Here is a 25,387-nt window from a genome sequence, read left to right as displayed (position 1 = left end):
GGGCAGCTGGAACAAACAGGTTATTTTCTACCTTCCTTGCTCACATCATTTCTTTGAGAAGACTGGTAGAGATTTCAAGAAATGATTTGAATGATTTGAAAATGAAGATGGATAACAATTGAGATACAAAAATGTGGTGTGGGGTTAAAGATGCATTTCAGTAGCTTTTCTTCAGAAGTGCTTTCAATAAAACATAAATACATGCCAGTTAAGGATCTGCTTTTGCTCAGAAGACAACTGAATGTCTTCAAACTTTAGTTTTGTGTTTACCCTGAGGCTACATGAACTGGAGGGGCTTGATCGTGTCAAGTTTTCCTGTTAAGTATTCTAAGCTCTTTGCTAAATCTTCTTGGTGACTTCAGTTCTCTACAACTGCCTTTGATTGCCTTTAAATAAACAATTCCCTGGAACCATATTTCAGTCTTACTGCACTCACACAGAAGTGTGGATTCCCTTTTCACCAGTTAAAAGTGCACAGTGAAGCCTATTTCATTCATGGACAATTTTAAGCCATATTGAAAAAATAAAATCCTTCCACTTTCCTCAAGTACCTTGCTAAATGCTAACCCTTCCTGTGCAATATATATGCTGTACAAAGACAATGCTGTTTGCAGTGCCAAATAACACACACTTACCCAGACCAAATTTTTTGTTAATGACATTCTTCAAAAAAAAAGAAAAAGATGGGCCAAAAGCTTTATTTGAATGATTAGGATCAGGATCTGAAAGTTTAATCTCTTACCAACTATGATGAAGTAGAGTCCCTGTAACTGTAATCTGAGCACCTTTTTGCCATTGTTGCCCAGCAGCTACAGCTTCAAGACTCACAGTATTGAGAGAATTCTGTTGCACATTATACTTTACCCAAGAGCATCAAGCAGAACATCAAGCATAATGCATTTTTCATGTTTAGCCCAGTGAACAAGCCTTTGTCACAAGACTGAGAAGTTAGACTTTAACAACAGCAATCCAAGGCAAAAGGATTATGAGAAATATATCAGCATTTTCAACGGGCTTTAAAGCAATTTAATGAGGTAGCCACACACTATGTTTTGTTTTCTCACAAAACAAATATCAATAATCAATATCTCATTGGGTGACCGACTGTCTACCAAGTAGCTTAAGAAATACCTGCCTTATTTCAGGCCTAGAACTGCAATGACAGGCATTCAGGTTTAAGCATCACCTTCCAAAAGAAAAGGATTCAATACCCATTAGATGCAGAATTTCAACTTTATAATGAAGTAAAATTTTGCATAACATTTATGATGAAATAAAATAAAATTCATTGATACAATATAACACATTAGTCATCCTCACTTAAAACTTGAGGAACATATTATTACAAAAAACTTGTGTTTGTAGGTTTACTAAGTCGATTACAGGTAGTAGTTTACAACACCACTAAACCACTTTCAGAAAAGTGAACTTAATGCATTACCCACAATTACATCCTATGAATGTTAATTCCTTTGTTTTGAACCTTACCCACACTATTTCCTTTTCACTTCCTTTCTCAATCATTCATCTTAGTGACATCCAGAAAGCAAAACCACTGCAAATAGACAAATACCCAATTAATGTAATGACTTAACTTACTGTACTGTGCTACAGTATTTTTTTTTCCTTCTCTCAGCTTTCAAAGAACCCTGTTTACATTCTGAAAACCTACTTTCCCCTCAAGCACTCTATTTTAGGAGTGTTTTGTTCTTGTCCAAGTTATTTAAAACTATGTACTTGTTACCAATTCAGAGCAAAGCTCCCATTGATGCCCTCTCTAATACTGCTATAGTTACCATATAAAGCCCAAATGCAGCACTGCTTTGTTTCATCTGCTAAATGATGTGTCAGTGTTTGAACAATTTATCCTTAAACCAAGAGCTTCAGAGAAACTGCTGCTTAATAGTGAAAAAATAAGTAAAATAAGTTAAAAAATAAAACTATTTAAATACAGTATAGTATTCTAATTCAATAGAGAAAAAGTTCCTTTACTGTCTCATTTCTGAGAACACAGAGACAACAGAAAATACAGGGTTGATATCAATTTAAAATATGAAAGACAATCCTTGATTATTAGCATCACATCTAGTCCTTATTTTATTCCCCAGGTCTTAGTAAAAAATTAAAAGATTTTTCTCCCCTTCCCAGGGAACAGATTAGGTAGGCATGACATTTTCCCACTTTACCGTGGTACGCGGTAATAAGATTTCCTTTTGTAGCATTTATGAATTCAAACAGTGCTAGGGTTAAGCTGGAGCAAAGCAATTTGGCATGCTTGCATCTGCTTTTATCAGGGAGAGGAAAAGCAATCCATGAGGTCTGGACTGACCTTAAAGCACAAGTATTTATTTGGAGATTCTAAGGGCTTACCAATCGTGTTTGGTAAGAGGGAACTTAAATTCAATCGCACTCACACCCAATGTCACCTTAATTCTGGCAATCACCTTTCAGTTCTTCCACAGGGCCAATAACGTAATTGGTATTCTGGTACTACAAATATTCTCTCTTTAAAAAGGACACATTAACTACACACTCCCATTCTACCATGCAGCTTTTTACAAGACATAGCAGGTTTCCAGAGTCAGCTACTTCCAAATCCAGATAATTTACTTTAAAAAATTAAATCTATGCTGGCCAATGCAATTATATTTTCAAAGTATATCTATATCTGTATCAGGTATCAGGCATCAGGTATCTCTGATGCCTCTGATATATAACGGTCGCAGAAAAATATTAAAGTCAATCATCTTATGAGTAAACAACTACTAGAGAAAATTGTCTTAAGAATCTCAGACATAGGTAGGAGCTGGTTTGGAAAACAGGCCTTTGCTGCTTTTACTATACCATTTCTCAATTAATATGCTGAAATACAAATGCATTCAGGGAACACACTTCTTCCTCTAGGAACAAGACCTGTTTTGTTTCAAGGCAAGACTGCTCCAGCTCTTTTGTGAAATCTGAGCAACTTTCAGTGTTGTCAACTCTCATGTACACAATAAATTAAAAGAAATGCATTAGAAACAATTAGTGGGGAAACATTTATTGTCTCTCAATGACAAAGATACTGGATCAAATTTAGATCCACTGCAGTGCAAGCAGTAAAACAATGTGAATACATAGTGTGCTGCTTTGCAGATGGAACACTTTCATCTTTCCACCTAATAAACAGTATTGTTATTGCCAAGTAGTGATGTGTCAGTGATTAAAGTTTTATTATGCTTTTTTTCACTTTATTCACTCTTCCTCCATCTGGAAAATCTGAGACTATTTTAAAACTGACAGTACATTGAATTAATTCTCAATGACACGATAAGCAAGTCCCACACTTCATACATTCTATATACATCAGCATCCTGTATTCAAATACAGAATGTGCAGATGTGGTGCTTAGGGACATGGTTTAGTGGCAGTGCTTTGCTAACAGTGGGACTCAATGATCTTAAACTATGTTTTTTCCAACCTAAACTATTCTAAACATACATTCCACATTATAAAAATGACCAACAAGAAAGAGAACTGTTGTAATTTCTAACTCCTCTGCTGATTACTTGAACTGAGCATAGAATTACAGAAGGAAAGACCCTTTCTTCTCCAAGTTCCCTTCGGAGCTCCTGTTTCCTCTGTCTGCAGCCAGACTGATATCAGTTCAAACACAAACATGCCCATAAAATCAGGAATTCAAGCCACATGTTCTTACAAAAAGATAAATTGATTCAGTTCACCAGGGCTGCTCAGACCTCAAAAGCAAAGCAATCAGGCTCTCAACGAGACACAGAGATCACCACGTGCAATTCCATTACAGCCAAGGACAAGGTTCTACAGTCAAGATGCTCCACTGCCATTTTCTGCTCCCCCAGCCTGTGTGCTTAACATCCCACTAACATACAAAGGACAGACATAAACTGCCTCCTCAATCCAAAGAAAAGCTGCATGATTCTCTTAATTTGACATCAAACCCAGATCAGTGGCTGATGCTAAAGGGCAAATCATAGCAGCTTGAGTTTAACTCAGAGCTAAAGGGGTGAGACAGCAGCTTCAAGACAGAGCTGGCTCATATTCACCAGCTCACAACAAAGGTGTGCTGAGCTTCTCACCACATACTAGAGCATCTAAAAAATGTGCTCACACTAGGGCAGAAACAATCGCCTCCTCTCTAGGGAATTTTCCTCCTGCCAGGATCTCTCCAAGGAAAAGCAAGTCTGACAATTAATGCAGGTAACAGCACCTGACAGCAGCTGTGCAGATGTGCCACCTAAAGGATGCAGCTATTGCGAGGGATCGAAGGGACATTTCCACTCTGTTCCCAAATAAAGAATGCAAGAAAGAACTGGGTGTGTGCATGTGTGAGTATGAAATGGAAGCCAAATCTATCTAAATTAGAGATAACTATAAGGAGGTTATTTGGTTCACGGTCACCTATGGCAGGCAAGACCACAGTTACCACGATAACTTTAGATAAAAAGAAGATTAGACAGGTACAAAAAGCTGTGAATCTACAGAGTGCTGCTGCCTTGTACAGAACTCCACTTTCTAGCTTCTCTTAAATGTTTTCCTTTGAAAATACTTTCATTCATTAGAAATATTTGCTTGCTCCAATCTCTTTTTTCTTATATATTTTTCTACCTATTAACAGCTCAACTGGCTATATATATATTAAAAATTAATGTACCATGTCATAAAAGGTAAACATGATCAGAAAAAAAAAAAAACAAAACTCACACCCCAGCATAGCATACATTTGCTTCTTCTGGGCTATACAAATCTGGTATTTAACCGGTCTTTAAACAGTTGATCACAGTGATTTATAATTTCTAACAACACAAATTCATATCAATTTAAATTTTGCTGCATAATGCGACTATCTTGAATTTCTACATCTTTCTTTTATGTTGCAGGCTGCTTTAATTATCCCAGTTCAACTTTCTGAAAATGACAGCAGAAAAAGAAGAAGATGAAGTGAAAAACTAAAAGGTGAAGTTGTTGAAACAAGTATAAGCTTATGGGATATCTGAATCTCAGCAAAATAGCTTATTGATTAAAATGGGTCTCTGTCAGGCTGCCTGATGTAATATCCAGTCTCTTTTTAGAAAAAAAACCCCACTCTATTTCTACTTTAGCTATTAATCAAAGAACAATTAAGTTACACATTTATAAGCAAGTACAGAATGCTGAACTATCTTCAAAGACTAAAGTTACTGTGATATACACAGAGACAACTTATGCTCTGCTACCTAAATTTTAGGTATTTATCCACTTAATACACAGTGAAAAATCCACGGTTATGCAGTCTTATCTATCTTAATTTCCTGCTTTCCACAGAAATCCTTGATGCATACTACTACATAAGCAAGCCTCATGCAAATTCAGAAGTACCATTAAAAAGTCACTTTCAATTTGCTTGTTTTTCTCACCTGGCATTATTAATCTAAGGAGCAGATGCAGGACCAGTGCATTTATTTTTAAATACACCAGCATTAATCTTTGCAAACATAACTACACCAGCACAACTTAACCACTGTGAACAAAGCAGAAGTCAGCACTTATTCTCTAACTTTGGAGACCCTCAGCACATCAACTTTCTTTACATTTTCACTCTATCACTCAGGCCTTTTGTCTGACAGGGAAGCCAGGTGGCTAAAGAAGTTGTCCTGTCAGCTTTATCTTCAATCTCTGCATGCAGATCTACGAATGTAACACAAAGGACGTAAGGCAATGCTTGTCACTGCAATGTGAGAAATACACTTACCTTTAGAGTACCCTCTTTTTCTAATTAGAGACTACAAAGGGATGATAAATACATACATCAATGTTTGGCCTATGCATTAATAATCATGTTTATTTTGTACAGCTACAACTGCATGAAAAAAAGGTGTACTAACAGATGTTGCTTCCCTCCACTGCTTTCATGGCACTATGGTTTGGTCACTAACGCTGAACTCACCCAGCAGTCCTGTACATGGAGAGGGGAGCCAAGGCTGAAGCAATTTTGGCTGGACTGCCCTGCACATCAGTGAGATAACACAGACAACAGCTCAGTTTGTACAAACCCAAGGTTAATCTGGAAGGTGATTAACAAACAGGTAGAACTAACTACCAAAGGAAGTGGACACTTAATGCCTCTCACTCCTCAAATGAAGACAACATTTCCAGCAGATCCACTTCAGCAGAGCATGGTGCCAGCCTCCATCGAGGGAAATGAGTGACGTTTATGTTCCCCACACAGGAGTTCAAAGAAAAAACTTCAGTGATCTCCTCTGAGTTCTACAACTATGAACCTCTACCTCGTAACTCCAGGTACAATTTTTATCTAAGTTTAGCAAAAAAAAAGAAATACAAATTCCTGGAAAACCAAAATTCTTTGAGTCTTTCCTTAAGTTTTCCTGGGAAAATTGATGGAGAATTACATCTTGTCTGCACTTCATTACTGCTCCCAAAAAACCTCCCACTTCTACTCTTCTCCCTCTTTTAATTTCAGAATTGCACCTAAATGATAATGATTCCTCAAATTATTTACACTAGCAAGAGCTGGCTACAAAAGGAGTAAGATACCAATTCCATCAAAAACAAGTCAAGTCAAGGAACAAAGCTGGATTATCTTTTAGCTAGGGACTTCAGAGTTAGGAGCACAGATTTCAGGTGCTTTTGTCTTCACCACTGCTGAAAATATTTAGAGGGATTTTAAGTGTGCCTGTATACATTATATATGCATGTTTTTATCAGCATGCATTTGGGTTATTCCCTCAGAAATCCCTCACTCTTGGCCACAGAAAATCTGATTCTGGTTTCAGAGTTTTTACTGAGAAAATACATTCTAGTCTTTTTATGTTACGGGTTTCAGGACAGGAGCGGCTGTTTAAAATGTTCTTTAAAATGTCTGCTGTTTAAAATGTTCCTATTCATTTATATTTTACTTCTGAGCTTGTTTTGGATATTCTTCTTCTGTGACATTGCCATTGATTTATTCTGGTCAGAAATCATAGGATTTATTTCTGTTGAGCAAACCAGTGGGCTTTCTGAATGAATTACCATCAACTTCTTTTTTATTTCTTTACTTTTTTCTAAGGAGGCCAACAACTACTGCTTCTCCCAGTGAACTGCACTCTGGGAGGTTCATTACACACTCATTCTGGTTCTGTGTCATGCTTTCTATGATTATATAGTGTGTAAGTGCTGTCTATAATGACCAGGCAAACAGAATTCAGCTGAACATCTTTATCTAATTTTTCAAACCCAGAACATTATGTCCCTTTTCATTTTTATGAGACTTATTTCAAACTTTTACAAGCAGGTCTTGGGTATAAACCCGATGTTCCTCTTTGTTTTTTCTTTCCACAGCTCTCTCAGCTACGCCAGAACTCATCAGCTAGAACAGCATCAGTCGCTGTTGAGCTTTACAAGAGTCCTATTGATTGGTATCTCCCAAAGGCACATTGTCATCATTTTACCACTGATGGGGTTATGGGCAGCCACACACTTTGACATTCCCCTTAGATGTGATAAATGCAATCCTCATTTTCTCAGATCTTGTGCAATTCACCACAAATCTATCGATCACTAGAGTATGACCCTTTCTGTTCCACTGAAGCTGTGAAACCCAAAGATATAAATATCTTCCTAATTCATACATACACTATACAATCCGTAGTCCTATTTTTCATTAAACTAGAGTGATTCAGCTCATCATTTCCATGATGAAAATACCAACTGGTGTATTCCATCTGAATGTTGTACAGCACCACTTTGAATAAAACATTATTAACAAGTTTCTCCCCCACTATAATCGATCTCATTTTTGAATACCAGAGGGCATTCCTGACATGTGCCACATGTGAATCATTTTGCTTGTGGACTGCCACAATCATTATTATTATAACAAACAGAAACCAGTTGGTGGTTGTTACTAGCAGAAGTTTTACTTGGAAATTTTACTCCAGTAAAAACATTTTTAAAATTAGACATAAGACTCAAAAAAATTCTTCCTATGCTTAACATAGGAAAAACAAATAATGAGCATTTACTAAGGATTATGGTTTGTGCACCTTTGCCAATATTCTCAAAACAAGTAAAAATTGGTCATTGCAAGAACAAAGTAGCCAAGTCAGTCACACATGAACTTCAAAGAGCAAAAAGCACAAAATCAGTGCCTTAATATTGCTCCTATCACAGAATTACAAAGAGTGTAGAGATTATGGCAAGATTTGGTATAGGGTACAAAATTCTAGGTGCACCATTTTGGGAAAATATAATAAAATCTCCATAAAGGTTTGAACTCTTCAAATGCTAAGCAAGTGCTAGTGATAAAAACAGATGCCTGTCACTGCCCTGTGGAATTATTAAACTGTTTTTAGTTTTGGGTCTTAAATATACAATTAAAAACTTTCCATCTCTCATTTCAGATAAGGAAATTGCAATCCTTTGGAAATTAACTTTCCATCTTGTTCCTTGACTTTTTTTTTTATTATTATTATTTTTGAACCATGTGTCATTTAATTATTAAATGTGGCCTACATTTGCATTTCTGGAAATAGTTTTTTTCTTCTCTTTTCTTCTCTGATTTTATTTCAGTGCATTACCAGGGGTGTGAGCAGGCTGCTGACTACACTGATAGGCGGGGAGCAGGGAGAATCCTCGCTCCACATTTCATTCAGATAATAGAAACCTGCAATCTGCTCAGTGTGACAGATGAGCTCTCTGAGCTGAAGCAACTTGTTCCGCCTGTCAGGCTGCAAGAGCCTACAGCAGCAAGATACGATTGTGATGACACCACCCTCGCCAAAGTGGGTCAAACATACGGTCACTTTAAAACAGAATGTCACCCTTCCTTCTACTTGAGGAATTTGATTCAGTGACACTAAAAGCTGTTAGATACCATTAGCTTTATATCCAGGTTCAAATGAAACTGTTTCTCTGACAGTATTTGAAGGATCCTCTTTGCCATTGAAGTTCGTAGGAATCACAAGCTGTCAAATAATGTCACTGTTGCCTAGAGCAAGCAGGTGCTTTATGAGCACAACACTCTCCATGTTGCACCAGGGGAGCAGAGCCTTTGGAATAATATCACCATTAGGACCTTTGTGGATTAAATGCATTCAAACCAGCACAGAATTTGAAAGAAAATTATATAGACACGTTTTCTTTAATTGCAGAAATAAAAGTAAAAAATACCTGAACTCATGCCTACATCTGTTATTTTGTTTTGATGATCATCTCATATAAAAATCAATTTTTATTTAATTTTTATCATTTTTATATAGTGACATAAAAGAATTATTAAATTAATGAATGTAAAGATAAATGAAAAGACATATTTAATAAATTTTTCCAAGTATTTTCCTTAGTCTTGGAAGATTTATTCACATTATACTGTGATGCTGAAATACCCCATGCTATATTACAAGCATGTTCTGTTCAAAGATTAAATAACTGTGGTATACAGGTCACACCCCATGCTGGTTCTAGATAAGATTTGGAAAAGTAGATAATGAGAAGCTAGTTCTGGTCATACTCTGATATTTGATGATCAATATCTTGCATGTATTAAATGATGTGTAAACCTGTATTTTTTAACAGAATCACACTATGTATATGTTTCAGCATGGATAACTTTCATCCAAGAGTATTAGAAATGTAGAAAGAAACAGTAAAGGCCTGAGACATTCAAAAGTAATTTTCTTCTCAATATTTACCAATTTGTGTTGACAGTCTGAGTCAAGCTCAAATCATGGACTTAGGCCAAGTAAAAATTCCCAGCCTGTTAGATTCCACAGTTTAATTTAGGTATTTCAATACAGTATAATGAAGACATTTTTTATATTTCAGATTTGATGTATCTGATTTTCTGGTTTATGTTATATACTTGCCTTTTTGGTTCAACACAAAAATTTTCAGGAAAAATATTTTCAAGAAAAACTTCTCATGGAGCCATTCTGTTAAGATGATTCATATTTTTGTGCAGTTAAAAACTTATATAATTCTTTAAAATAATTGTTGTTTACTTGCTTTGATTTCTAAATGTCTTTGATCTCATTCATTAATATTCATTAGACTTCTGATGTTGGGCTAATGAGAATCTTACACATTTATGAGAAGCTATTTAAACAATGCTATCAATTTTTTTTCTGACTTATATTTTTCATCAACACTGACAATACTTAATTCTTTGTATTCTCCAGTTTTTTCTTCAAACTTCCTGAAGACATGGTACACATTCTCCAAAACAAAAGGGAACTCAACAAATGCATAACTAATTCAGCCAATTTTGAGCAGGGAAGCCTAAGCAGATAACAAGAGAAGCACATAATATAAATGCACAGAATGAGTAATACTCAAAGGAAGAATCCAGCCACAACTTTTGAGCCTCAGGAGTTTCCAGGCACAGCAGCAGCAGTGCTGTTGTGGAAAGACGAGAGCAGCCACTGCTGCAGGTGTGCACACAACTGCAGGAACAGCGAGGCACTTGTGTGCTTTGTATTTCAGGAATCATCAGCTGTGTTCACACTGAGTTTCCATTGTTTGCCGTCCGTATCCACAGGAAGCTGGAAGGAAGAGAGTCCCCGAATGCAGCCCAGAATCGCCTGCACTGCACCCACAGCAGAAATGAGAAGCACCCACGGGAACCGAGGCGATCCACCACAACATGGCAGCAAACAGATTCAAGACAATATATCAAAATTAGTATATATATATATGTGTATATATACATATATTTTCAGATAAAGCTACACCAGTTTGAAGCCATCCATTAGAGAATTCTATCTAGGAATTAACTCCTACACTGCTAGAGAAACAGTCATTATAAGCTTCCTAATGACAATAAAATAAATGTGCAAATGCAGCGACATACATTAGGCAGTGCCCACAACAACACAGTCATACCAAAGACCAAACTTCCATACACAGAAAACCACTGCTCTGGTCTCAGTATCAAATAATAACAAAAAAGTTCATGCACAAAGTATTCCTAACTCTAGGATTCCAAATTTATCTCACAGTATGCTTCGCACCTAATACCTCAGAATCTACTACCAACCCCAAACTGTTCCAAAGAGTTTCTTTTGTATATCAAAATTTAAAAGATCTCCACTGGTACAAATATTTTATTATGTGTGAATATATGAACATGAATGGGGTTCTACATTACAACACAGTTCTGGAAGAAAATAATAAAGTAATTTTAGAAAATTTAAGTAGCATCCAAAGTATTTCTATAAGCCAGAATCCTGATTATGTGCAACACCAGCCTTTACATATCACTCCCAAAGTTAAATGCAATTAACCTTCCTCTAAAGAACAATATTTCCACCATTTCTTCCTTTCTGTTCTTCTCTGTTCCCCTGCACTCAGATCCTGATACTCGGTCTGTGACCTCTATTCTCAAGCTCTCTTATCACAGATGTGCCACCACAGCCCCTATCGTACTGGGATTTTATCCCACCTAAGTTTTAAACCTAAGTTTTATCAAAACAAGCCACACATCAGAATTAACATGACATGTAAAGTGTTAATATCACAGTACTAGAAGTCAGTGTTTTTCCCTGACACCTGGGAAAGTGAAAAAGAGGATAACATACTATTTAACAGCATTTTTTCCAAGTAAGTCAAGTATACACAATGCTTGGGGTTTTGGGGTATTTTGTTACAAAATGTATTCTAAGTTCTAATTCAAATATCCTAAGGTTTCCCAATTTTAATTTTTTTAAAATTTTTCTTAAATCACACTGTCAAGCACTAACAGCTTCAGTTTCAGCACAGGGAAGGCCACATCTCACAACAGGTATAAACACTAAAGTTAATTAATGGACTAGGATTCAAGCAGCAAAACTGATGAAAAGCTGGTACAGAAATCTTTCTCATTGGAAACACTTAGGTAAAGAGAAATTACAGTGCCTGCTACCAAAAATAATGAATCAGTGGAGGGAAGCTTACAAATTATACTAATTAGTAAGAGGCAGGCAAGAAAGATAAGAGCCTCAAAGCAGGAGCAGCAACTTGGCAGAACTCCCACAAGCAAAGACACCCAGTCAAGGCCCCACCATCTTCTGTCCTTCAGAGGAGGCACCAGCAGTCCAATGTTTGCCCTGTGAAATTGGAGCCAACCAGCCTGGGCAAACTAAAGCAGTTTTTTTTTAAAAAAAGAAGCCACTGTGACCAATCTGCTGCTACTAATGGCCCAGCTTGGCTACATCCACACAGACTGAAGCAACTGCTGGTTAAACACACACTGAACCAATCTTTGCCAAGGCACGTGAGTGCTCTCCTTACAATGACATCTATTACCTATTTCTGAAAGCACCACAACTGCCACATGAGATTTATATTCTTCTACACATAAAAAGACTCAGAATGATTTTCTTAACCTCTCATATAACTGCAAAATTTGTCCATCCTTCCTGTAAAATGTGCATTAAAACACAGAATTTTGTTCAGTTTTAGGACTATGTTCCTTCAACCAGCATGTTCTGTCTCACTCAGATTTCACCTCCTTAAGTCAGAAAAGAAAATGCTCTTGACAGAAAAACCTGATTTGGTTAAACAGCTCAAGACTTTCCAAATGATTGTAAACTTTGAAAAAGATACTCATTTTTAGTGAAAATCATTATCATTGTTTTGCAAATTTCTTCATTCCTACAAGTATCTAAAAAAAACATTTTGTGTCAAACAACCCCAAATATTTCAACCATTCTAGAGACAGAACTGGAATGCAAGGGGGCTTATATAACAGCCTTTTTTTAGGGCAAAAATTAGGCTCCTACAATGCAGTTCCCTTTGTATTTAATAGAAGCCCACTTCCTTACTAATTGTCACTGTTTCTGTGACCAAAAACTGCAATTAGTTACGCTTCACAACACACACGAATCCTTTTGTGGTTATATTATTCAACCTGAACATTAATAGCAGGACTGTTATAAATTCTACAGGAATTGCATCACCACGCCTATTTTATTAAACCATTTGTGGCAACAGACAGTTAAATACTGTGTATCTTTTAAATACATTATTCTAGCTGAGAAAACCAGATGAATTAAAGAAGCCAAGAAACCAAAAAACAAGTAAGACTACTATTTAATTTGTACAAACAGTACTTAATTTTTAAGATCACATAAATATGAAAAAATAAAGTGCATTATTAATACTGTCTTATTTTCAAATGGACCTCATAGTTACATACAAGTCTCACTAGAAAAATAAAAAACAGACAGCAAAACAAAACCAACAAAAAACCCCAATTTTCATTAGTTCAAATGAAACTAACCAGGGCTACCAGCAGTAAAAACCTAACTTCTTTTAAATTCCAAAATGAATCTCCTCTCCTGACCTTTATAGAGCTCAAGATGCATACGTACACAGAATAAACAAAATAATTTGAAAGCAAATTCACTGAGAGTGCCTGACCTTTGAAACAGCACAGATAATTTTAATCAGATTTGCACAATGTTAGTCTGTCTCAGGTTCCTTGTAGTAACACAAAGATGACAAAACTACTTAGGGAAAAAAAAGACAACATTTTACCAAAATAAAACCATCTTTAAATATATTTTTAGATATCCTTGTGTGTCTCAGATTCAGAAAAGATTCCTCTGAAATTTTACTCTCTCAATATTGAGCTTAGGTGCATAACTCAGCTTGAAAGAGAAAAGCCCTTTCTGCCAGTTATGCACGTTTCTGTCTCAGGTAAGATGAAGAGCTGACATCTAAAAGAAAAAAAAAAGTAATTTACACAAACATTTTAAAAATCGGGTTTTGTACGAGTGGCCTGTAGTTGCCTCCTTGATCACCTAGCACGCAGTGGCTGCTTAAAGCTTCTCAGTTACATTGATAATCTTAGAATTTTTCAGAGCTGACAACTAAAAATATCAAGATCTGCAGCATAAATAACCTGACAAGCAGTGCTGACTAGTAAAAAATCTCTAGTTACAAAGAGAAGAAGTTCTCAAAAATATACACAAAAGAGCCTTAGCTCAACAAGCTGGCAGCACCTTCCTTTGTGGAAGGACAGATGTTATACCAGGAGTTAAATAGCATTTATAGCCACCAAAGCTGACCATCGTTTGCAGTGCTTGGAAAAAACAAAGAAAGAAACCTTATACTTTATATAAGCCCCAAAGCATGTCACTGCAAGCGGTTCCATTACTTGTGCCTGATGAAATGAGAATAATTAGCATGGGGAGGTGAAAGCCCTCTTTAGGTCCACAATGTTCAACTCCATCAAATCAGACCTTCCAAGCCAACAGCAACAAGAGGGTTCTACCCAAGATGGAAAAGACAGCGTGAGAGTAAAATGCAACTAAACAAAGACACTTGAAAAGCTGAAGCTTGGCTTTGGTACTTTTAAGAAAAAGCAACAATGAGCAGGACAGAGAGCCACATTATTTGCCCAGTTGAGGGATGCAATAGCACAACATAGCCTTGTCGAATAATGCACTTCATCTAACAGCACAAGCCCAAATTACTCCTGGCCTAGTTAAAGTTTCACTTCTTAGTATTTACAGAGAGATGCTCAGTTTAATAAACCACTTAGAACAGCTGGAAAGGAAACATAAAGTAAATACTATTAACTACATGAATCTGTAAGTATTCACAGCTCACAAATTAATTTTCTATATTGGCTGTTTCCTTGTAGAACCTGCACTACCCTTCTAATTCTTACGAGCAGCAAGGTGAGTCAAATGTGTTTCTGAAGAATTTGGTGCCCTTATCCACATTCAGTGAGAGCTCAAGGTCATTGTGAGCTCAGTCAAATCTGATACTGTTTGACGTGGCCTCTGAGACAACAGGCAAGAGAACAGCGTTCTGAAATCCAGCTTTGCTGAGAGCTAACACATGTTGAGGTGGGATCCTGAACAACACAGCTTTGCACAACAGCATTCCTCCATTTGCGTGTCACTGATTCACTCTCTGAAATATTCTCTGCAGGCCAGCCAACCCTTTCAGATTATGGCAACAACCACAATCCTCTTCTGCCACGCTGTTTTGGTCTTTTTCTCTCTCCTTTGCTCACAGAGAACTTTACAGCTTGTCTGCACCAGCTATCTGATATCCTCATCTCTTCCTGTTAGGGAGTTTAATTTATTCAGCTTATCAGGAAGGCTGAGAAAGGAGCTGATCACTGTGTACAGACCCTTGCACAGTCTGTCAGTGTGAAGCACTCTGACCTTGCAAACAGAGCCACAGAGGCCCTGGCACCTCCAAATAAATCACACCGAGTGCAACAGGTGCTTCCTTACAATATTGGCAAATATTATTGATATTTGCACCATCCAGTCTCAATACACAACAGAGCCCCTCACAATGTGAGTGTTATAATAACTATAAAACATTTAAGAAATAATGTAGAATGGTTTTATCTTTTCTAATCTGCCTTCATATTCCTATTTTTAGTATACAATGAATGTTCACACACATGCTCAAAAACTAACATTACACTAGAAAAATAAAGGAAAAACAGCTGCCAAATGGAATAGAACTCATATTTTCCTTTCAAATTTTACAGCAATTTTCTACATCTTTATACAAATAAAATCTTTTAAAAAAACTTGTTTTCCCGAGAAAGTAATTTTTGCTTATTTGACTACTCCTATCAAAATATCTATACTAAAATGTTTTGTCTAATCTTTGAGTACCTCAAATTGTACCTTGAGTAAGATTCCTTGCACTGTTTAGCCTCAGCGTCCAACCACCTCTTTCCTGGTTTAAATCCTCTCATGGAACTTCAAACACTACTCCTGATTTTTGTTACAAAGTTGCAGACAATTAGCAATTCCCACCCCGCAACTATTTATTATCCCCCATGGAACAGTGACATTGCTACAGTCACACTGCCACGAATACTCTCCATATTCTCCCTTTTATAATTCAGGCTTTTGTAGGACAACTCATGATAACTACATTCATAAATATATATATATATATATATATAAAATATAAATATTTCACTAGCAATATTTCACTGTAGTTTTTAATGGGCAAATAACCAGTCTTACACCAGTCTATAATGATAACTGAACTGAACATTTTAGTTGACAATAGTTTGCAGTAACACACAAACAGGCAGAGTGATTTGACAATCAACACTTGCCCAAACAATAACATCACTGCAGTTTAAATTCAACTCCTATAAAGGTTCCCAGAGCAATGGAAGCTGAAGTCCAGGGTCATAAATTTTTTTAGAAAAATATTAGGTAGACCATTAGGTCTTCATTCGAGCTCTATTTGTCTGCATTTTGGTTTTTCTATAAATTTTTGAACCTAACAATGTTTTTAAACAAGGCTATACATTTTGTTCAGCAAAACCTAATCAAAAATCAGACTTAGAGACTCATATACCCAAGATTTAAGAAAGCTCCCCTCTGTCCTTCCCCTCTCTCTTTCTAATATTGAATGTTTTAAAAACAAATTTCACCTGAAAATTTCTCTGCAATGAACCAAATTCTGCTCTTCTGAAATAGGATTCATCACGACCGTATAATTCATAAATATTTATCAACACAACATGGACTAAAAAGAGACTGAAAGCCTGAAATCATTAGATGTCCCAGCACAAGAAATAAAAAGGAGAAATACATTTCTCTGCAAGTGTAATTTCAAAGACCTTTCACAGAGGGATCTAAAGACTTTCAGCTTGGTTGCTCTGCTACTGTATATTAAACAAGCAAATAATTAAGCTATTGGTTTTGATTCACAGAAGTGCCAAAAAGATCATGGATAAAGTATACAAAATTAATAATTTTTCCTTTTTCTTTTCTTTTTTTTAAAGGGTAGTATCAGGAAGGTAACAAAAGTCAGGTAAAGCATCAAAATGGGCAAAGTAGTGACAACAGAAAACAACAAAATCAAGCACCTTTTCATTTCAGGCACCGTCTAGATAAACATTACTGCATTAATGCTATTTAAAAGCTATTTCAAAATCTGAAATCCCCGTGAAACACTTTACTTCCTACCAGTTTAAGGAATCATTATTTTGTTTTCACTAACAGAACACTGATGCTCATTCCTAATGCCAGCAAAATGCAAATTTCAGCCTCATGTGTTACCTACTGCTTTCTAACAGGCCTTCATTATCTCTTAGTTCTCAGTTAAGACTCATGCACAAATCCAGCAAAACAGTTTAGAAGGTACTTAATTTTCAGTATTTGCATAATAACACTGAACAGGATAAATAATATGCATACTTAGTGCCAAGCATCAGCACTATGCCAATTTAAAGCCTTATTCTTTAACATTTCAGAAATAATTTTGAAAGCAAATTAAATGACATATATAAAGTATTCCAACAAGTCAGTATGCAATGACTTCTGAACAACAAAACACCTGCCAAGGCCAATACCTACCAGACACATTAGATTTTTAGTGACTTAAGACCTTGCTAAATCCTTGCAAACATTAATGCTAAAAACCTTTACATTCAGAAGAATTGATATAAATGTTTTCGACTCCTCATGCAGTATGACAGAGCATTATTTTGATAAAGTAACAGGCATCACTGCAGTGCCAATACAGAAACTCTGTACTTTGGAGTATTTACAAATGTGAAGCAGACAAATGCAGCTGTTGTTATATGTTACAATGCAAATCTGATGAGCTACACTGGGAATATTCAATATTGCAGTGCAAATTGATGAGAGGAGAAGCACGTGGTCTGAATAAAATAGAAAGGTTTATTTAAATCTCACAATTAGGACATTTTGTTTAGTATTGTCCAAAAGATTAAAACCAGCTTTTTCTCCCAAGACCTCTTCATAATTTTTCATGTTTGCTACTAGAATAGCCACACCACTTCCAAGAGGAGTAGGCCTTAGGAAGAGCTCTATAATTTGAAAAATTCTACCTTTTACTGTAACAATCTGCAGGGACCTGCTTCCCTCTGCAGGTCCCCTCAGCCCTCCCTGACACATCCCCCTCAGGGATTATAGTCTAGGGAACCTCCACTTTTATGGCTTGGGATTCCCCCTCACAGTCCAAGCACTGGTGGAGGAGAGCCCTTTCAACAATTTCCCAGTCTGTTCCTTGTAGGAATATGGTTAGCAGACTGTCTTGAAATTAAAGGGAAGGGAGGGGGAACAAGTCTTAATTAAGGGCTTCTGCAGAAAGCCTTTCAACAGCTGAGTCACTGAGGGAACAAGTGAAGTCTAATTGCACAGTGCCCGCTAACACTGCATGGACACGGAGGGTGCCGGGTTACTCAACCAGGGCCAGATCCAACCCTTTCCAACAGGAATCACATTCAACTAACACAGGTTTCCTCTTCACCAGTTAAGCTTTCCAAATGCTGATTATGAAGCTGCTTTTCCCACACAACCCAATTTGATCCGTAGTTTGTGTACACATTATTATGTGGAGAGGTAACTCCTTCACTACAAAAACTTACATGCAAAAGCAAAAGGCTTCAAGTTCTGGCATTGACTGTTTACCATGGATAGTCAGAATTATCCTGTAGCTTTAGGGACAATCATATTTCTCTCCCTGGTACCCAAAGGAACCCAGCAGGCATTTTATCAGCAAATAAAACAAACTAAGATTTGGTTAGGCCTTAAAAAGAAATAAATAAATAAAAATCAAACAAGCAAAGAAAAAAAATACAATTGCATATGCCTTTGAACACTGCACTCAGGAAACATGAGTTATAAACTACAAGGATGCACAAGGAACACATTGAACCAAACACGTCTAAGGGTTTTATTTGATAAATTACTGGTGGAGTAGAGAAGGACAAGAAGAATGAATGTAATTTATTAAGACTTTCTTTAAAGCGTCCATCTCCCCCTAGAGCTTATGGAAATAACGAAGCAACAAAACCATGTAGCCTTGTAAGAATAACTTAAATTTAAGTGAGAAAAAAATCTATAGGAAGGCAAAAAAGACACTTGAGATATTATTTTAATAAGGAGAAAATATGGATGATACTGGTCAACTCAGTTTGATGCACAAAATAAAACAACGCCTACATAGCACCAAAATATTCGAAAGTAATCAATTTGCATTTTGCAATCATTCCTATTAGGATCTGAGCTAAAGACGCCAACAACGTTTTTCTTGGAGACTTAATATATCAACATTTGGCTCTCTGTAGTAAGCATGTCCAATTTGTCTGAAGGTATTTATTTACACACTAAAGACATTCTATACACAAATCAGCTGACAAGTTGGAAAGTGACAATATTATTAACCTTTGCAGAAATAGGGAACACTATAAATATATTAACTAATATAAATAAATGTAATTGACATAATTGAAACCACAGATACTGGAGAAGAAAGAATGACTGACATGTATAAAACTGAGTAATTCAATTTTCTGCAAATTCACAAAAGGATTCATGTGACAGATGACAAAACGAATGAGAGGATTACACATTGTAACTATAAAAAGGCAAATCCTATAAAGTACATACACAGTTGTAATATGCAAGACAAGTGGATAATCCCATGTTCAATGTTATGTTATATGAGTTGACCCATTGTTTCCAACAGCATCTCTGTATCCTCCAATTTTCCCAGCATGTAAAAGTATTAACTTGGTCACTAGCAAAGTCAATGGAAACTGCAAACACAGTTCAAAGGCTGTCAAACTAAAATACTTTACTATGACTGCTGGCATTGTATAACACATTCTTCTCATTGCCCTCTAAGACTGAGACATAAGCCATAACAAATAAAACAAAATTGTAAGAAGTTGAAAAAAAAAATCTGAAAAATGGATTAAAATAAATGTTTAATAAATAAGTGAATGAAAACACGTAGGCTCCACAGCTTTCACATATTGCTGCCTTAATTCTTCTAAGTTTTCTCAATACTTCAATATCAATTAAATTAGCACTATTATAATAGCATATTTTGCAGAGATTAAATTAGAACTTGCATTAGAAGTGCTATACTTGGAAAAGTAGCAGCTCCCATTGAATGAAACTAGCAGCACCTCTGACCAAATGTCACACAAGGGGGGGAAAAAAAGAAAAACAAGCTGCATGAAATAAACTAAAGGTTTCATAAAAAGTGGTGGAATTGACAAGCAAACTAAACTCAGCTTTGCCTGCACTCTGACTAAAAGAGGAAAAAAGCAGTGTGTGTGTGTGGAGAATTTTTCAGCACACAGAATGTAACTTTTAAAGATAGGAAAAATACTCTCCTGTCATTCAAAGATTTAAAACTATTCAGAATGTCTAAAAGTGCATTTGAAGGGAAATGTGGAAGCAGATTATGAAATCAGGGGGCCTGCTATTTATTGGAGATGAGATATCTTATTCTCAGGAAAAAGGCAAAATATTTAATGCCATTTTTCCCTTAGACATTTCAGTGATTCAATTTAAAATTAAGATCTTAGCACATGGTCTGCAATGTCTTATTTGAATCACCAACATCCAACATTCAAAAATTAAATACTTTAAAAACTCCTTACAGGTGAACATATTGTGCAATTGTTCTTTGAACTGATCTTTGTATTTTCCACTTTTTAAGATTAGGAAATCATGTATTATTTTTAAGTACACTACAACCTCTTAAAAAAAAAAAAACAAAAAAACCCACTAAAATATGTTTTTGTCTCAAAACAACTTTCAGCTGAAAATCCCTGAGCTCACATTTTAGGTTCCATCCTACAACCAAGAACAAGAGGACTATTTTAAGGAGGGAGTAGGGAGTGAAGCTTTTTGTTGTCCTTCATCTTGATATTATTAATTTCTGAAATGAGTTACCAGGAATCAGCAATATGAATCTACTCCTTGGACACATGGTATCCTCGGAAAAACACAGCTACCTGTATCTAGTGTACGGCATTGTCACCCAGCCTACCCATGTTCAGCTAAAATAATTTAGGAACCTGTATAAAAGCACCTGATCCATCACTTCGGCAAAGCATGCAAGGTTTCTGGAATGGTTTTAAGCGTTACTGCCTTACACAGAAATTTAAACTTAAGCGATCCCCAGTCTCAATGATCCAAGCATGGGCTGGCTGCTGCAATGACTGCTTTGCGCTTTGCTGGAGCACGGCAATTAATGGATGTACTAACACACCGTATTTGTGCCGCTCACCGGGGGGGTAAAGCAGCGCTCACGAGGGGCAAACAGAACATTTTTAATTAGCGGAAGACTTCCCCACGAGGCTACTGCAATACGGGCGGGGAGGGACAGGAGGACGGCGGGGCAGTGAGCGAGCGGCGGGCACGGAGCGGCCCCGCCTCGGGGCGCGGGGGCAGCGCTGCCCCGGGGCTCCCCCTCAGCGCCCGCCGCCCGCTGCAGCCGCCGGAGCGATCCGCGGCGGGGACGGGCACAGCGAGGGTGAAATGAACACAAAATGGAGACTTACAGTCCCGCGGTGACACGCGTGCGCGGCCCCGCCCGTGCCGCCGCGGGCCGGAGGCGGGCCCGCCGCGACGGGGGTGGAGGGGCGCTGGCGGCCGCGGAGCTGCGGCCGATTTTCCTGCCTATCGCTGATTTTCCTGCCTGTCGCTTATTTTCCTGCCTGTCGCTGATTTTCCTGCCTACAGCCGATGACTTCCCCACTTGTGGCGGGCACAGGAGGATCGTGAGGGGAGCGGCCCCTCGGGTGCCACCCTCCCCGGAGATGAGGGACACCTGAGGAGTGCGGGAGCGCCGTGCTCGGGGCGAGGCGGGCCCGCTGGGAAAAGCCTCACAAACTGTGTGGACACTTCCCTCGGCAATACGAGTAGCTGTGCTTGTGCTTCTGCCCTGCTTATCTGGTTTAGACCCTACGGGACGACAAGAGTTGCAGTGCTGCCGTGTATTTCGCTCTCATATTGCCTTAATTTTTAGTTCTGTGTGGCAACAGTGAGGCTGTCACTCCGCGCTGCCGTGCAGGCAGTGTGTCCCTGCCGAATTCCCCGGCTCAGACACGGATGCTGGAGCTCCTTCAGTTCAGTACTGGAGTCACACAGGGCTCTCCTTCCAGAGCAGCAGATCCAGCTCCATCATCAGCTTCTGCCATTAGGTCTCTCTCCTTCCACCCTTGAAGGAAAAAGGCATGGTTAGTGCGTTGCTTTTGTTCAGTTGGACTGAGCATTTTTGGTGAAGACAACGTCCGGCAGCAGAAAGCCAGGTTTCCAATGGGCCTTTGCTTTGCAGAGAGTTCCATTTGTACCCAAGAAAACTCTCTAACACAGCTATTTTTAATGTATATCCACTGTAGGGAAATGAAGTTGCTGAACATTACTGTTACTCCAGCACTCTGAGCAATCAGAGATGCTGGGCTCGAGCCCAAACCTTGAACTTTATTTTATATACTAAAGAACATTAGTATGAAAGACATGTTTGATGTATTTGCTGGAGCCAGTACCACTAAGAATTAATGCAAGACACTCTTACTGCTGTATTCATGAACACTGCCACATGACCAATACTCCAGTTATCATCGTTTATCCTGTAAACTCACATTGAAGACGGTGTCACCAACCTGTGAATGTGATATCAAGTGTCATTACTACTGAATGCCAGTAGAACACCAAGATTGCCTTTTGATGCCACTGCTGTGCTTTATGCCTCAATATCCGTACTTCCATACAGCAAAGTCTCTTGTCTAATCCCAAAAACCACTCTCTGCTGAAGTGACAGCATCAATTCCCCCTGCTGTTACACATTTTGTCGGCCCTTTGTGACACTGCTCAGCAACAGGTCCCTTGGGACATTTGTCTTTAAAGCTACCCTAGAAATGTCCTTTTTACAGTGTGTACACCTGTCTTGTAGGATTATACAATTGAGGATCTAGAGTGGCAGCTCTTCCTATATGCACTTGATCCTGGGAAACATCCTGACCACTCATTTTGTTTAAAAAAACAAATAGGAGCAGTTCCCTTATCTAGTACAAGTGAAGTATTTTGCTTCTTTCTTAATGATCTTCACTTTCTTTCTTAATGATCACACTTTTCCCTTCCTAACGTTTTACTGTCATTAATTGTTAAAGAGACCGTATCATTAGTAAAAGCCAAGACCATCAGACTTATATATGGACAATTTCATTGCCATTTGCAGATGGAAATCCATCCAAATCAAGGGGTGCTGTGGGAGATGGTGTGCCCATCACACCCTGAGGAAAATACATGCTTTTATGTGAGTTGTCTCTTGTTGACACATATTTTTAAAAAGGATTCAAGAACATTTCCTCTTTTAAGGTCGGCAAGAAAAGATAAAAATTTAAGACAGTTTTATTGTGCCAAGCACACGCTCGTGATCCTGTGAAAACATTGTACTGAAGTATATGCTGAAAAAGCAGACACTTCAGCAAAGCAGCACATCAGAAAATCTGCTTAAATATGTCAGAAAGTTTTAAACCCAACAAAAAAACACCACCAACAAACAATCCTGAATTTTATTCAACCCTGTTGAAAGCAAACTGCAAATTCTAATCTCTTTGAATAGCTCTAGCCATAATTCTTCACTTCCACCTCTGCAACCTCTGTCTGTAACCAGAGATTATGTATTACGTTAATACTTGCAACTGCTAAAATATGTGAGAGACACACAAAGAGGTGGGCTACTGCTACATCAGAAGCCTTGGCTTACCAAAGAAACAGCTTTAATATTCTATTATTAATAGAGAAATATGACACATAAGCAGAAGTGAAGTGTGTTTCTAGATAATCTGCTTCTAACATTCAGCTGAGCATGAAATCTCTTGAAGAAAAGCCTGATAGAGATCCCAGGAAAACATTCCTTTAGCTCACTGCTGCTTCTGTGTTCGATGGGGCAGTTCACTTTGTTCTTTATACTGAGCTACTTTATACTTATGTAGAACATATTTTTTCTCCCTCTAATCCTAAGAGGAGCACAAGCCCTTAATATCTTGACTGTGCTGATTTCAGTAAGTCAAGTCCTTGTAAATGGTGTTTTACCTGCAAAATGATACTGAGAATCTCTCTTCCTCTGTGATGCATGGGAATTGTATATATTTTTCAGTGAATTCTGTGGTTTCTAATATGAAACTGCCTTAAATTATATTAAATTACAAGCCTTAGATCTGTGATGTTACATCACATGTATTTTCAAACAAACTTTCTGTTGTCTTTTGCCTCAATATTTGTGTATCCAAGAAGTAGAAACATAGTTCTGAAGAAGTAAAAATGCTATAAGTAAATGAAAGTCCTGCAGTTTTGTCATGTAACAAGGAGATTCTTCTCATGGTCTCTTTCTGCTGGGTTATTTAAATTTAAAGTGCAATTTAAAGTGTGTGTTTTCCACTTCTTTTGTGTGAAATGTTATAACTCACAATCCAAATGCTTCTGTGAGATCTTAGTGTGTAGCCATCAGGAAACCAGCAAACTCTCATAGGATTTCTTCAAGAAGTTTTCACTCTTTTCTTTCCTTAGTATTCAATTCTAAAGCTGTCTTTGGTTGGTTTTATTTAGATGGGATACAGCGATTGTAGTGTGTTGGATTGGCACTGTTCTAGGGAGGCTGGGCCTTGGGTGGTCATGCAGTCTTACTTTCATGGCAACTTCTTTATCACTCTGATAACTTGCTTCATTTCTCTTTTCCTCAAAACCAGGAACAATATTCATGTTTCTGGCACAGTAACAATGATATTGCATCTAACCAAAAGAGCCCTTTCTGTGAAGCCAGTCATTAATTCCTCTCTGGTGGCTTGTTACCACCAGATGTCTGCTGAGTTTACACCCTGTGCATTTCCCATACCTGCACCCACAAATGATCTGAATTTTCCATAATAGCACCACATCCTTTTTTGAGTTCTTGTCTTCCCTACCTCAGCAGCTGGAGAACTGCAGCCTCTCTCTGTGTTAGGTGTTGTACCTCTCTCTGGAGTGAAGGACTACAAACAGCACAAGAGTATGAGATTGCTTTGTCTTTCAGAATAGGTTTCATCACTCAGGGGTTCAGGAAGTGAGTTTTGCACAGAAAGTAATGAGAAATGTTCTACATCTAAAACAGAAAAACATTTCCAGGTTTATATCAACAAGTACAGTACAGAATGTTCTGGTTTCCCATAGGAAGCACTGGCAGTGAAGGCTACCCCTGCCAATAATGAAGCACATCTAAAGGAGGACTCCAGGCTGTATCTAAGCACAAGGAGTGGAGGCACATTTCCCTCCAGAAATCAGCACTCACTGAACTCACTCACCAGCTGTAGGTGCAATTAGCTGTGTCCAATTTACATTTGGAGCACAAGGGACCAGCTTTCACAGCGTGCTTAAAGCAGCAAACACCACAAGCTGGGGTTTGTCAACACAATGCAGTTTCTCAGTTCAATGGGAAACTTTACAAAATGTATGTGCAAGGTATAATTACAGCATGCCACAAATAAAATTTCAAAAGGATAATTGAAACACTCATATCTTGGAAAAATAAGCTGGTTAATTGTTGTAGGTTCACAGACGTGTCACAGCACACAATACAATTAATAAAATATAAACACTAATTTTCAAAT

The 25,387-nt window shown here is 37.7% G+C and overlaps 1 protein-coding gene across 2 annotated transcripts in view; it reads right to left on the bottom strand.

Moving 5' to 3' along the window:
• Positions 1 to 21,456, bottom strand: part of FHIT (fragile histidine triad diadenosine triphosphatase) — a 565,069-nt gene extending 543,613 nt beyond the window's left edge. The window contains exon 1 of one of the 2 annotated variants that reach the window (XM_063411702.1): positions 21,299 to 21,456. Coding sequence is in view for 1 of the 2 variants with exons in the window: in XM_063411701.1 (XP_063267771.1) it covers positions 1,489 to 1,524 (36 nt within the window). In the remaining variant the exon portion in view is untranslated. Of the gene's footprint in view, positions 1 to 1,488; positions 1,556 to 21,298 lie in introns of those variants that run through there. The other variant, XM_063411701.1, reaches the window with a different exon arrangement.
• Between the last annotated feature and the right edge of the window lie 3,931 nt (positions 21,457 to 25,387).

The sequence above is a fragment of the Prinia subflava genome, chromosome 14 (assembly GCF_021018805.1).
Source record: "Prinia subflava isolate CZ2003 ecotype Zambia chromosome 14, Cam_Psub_1.2, whole genome shotgun sequence".
NCBI lineage: Eukaryota > Metazoa > Chordata > Aves > Passeriformes > Cisticolidae > Prinia > Prinia subflava.
Note: the sequence above shows the minus strand (reverse complement) of the source record. Positions and strands in the feature narration are given on the sequence as shown.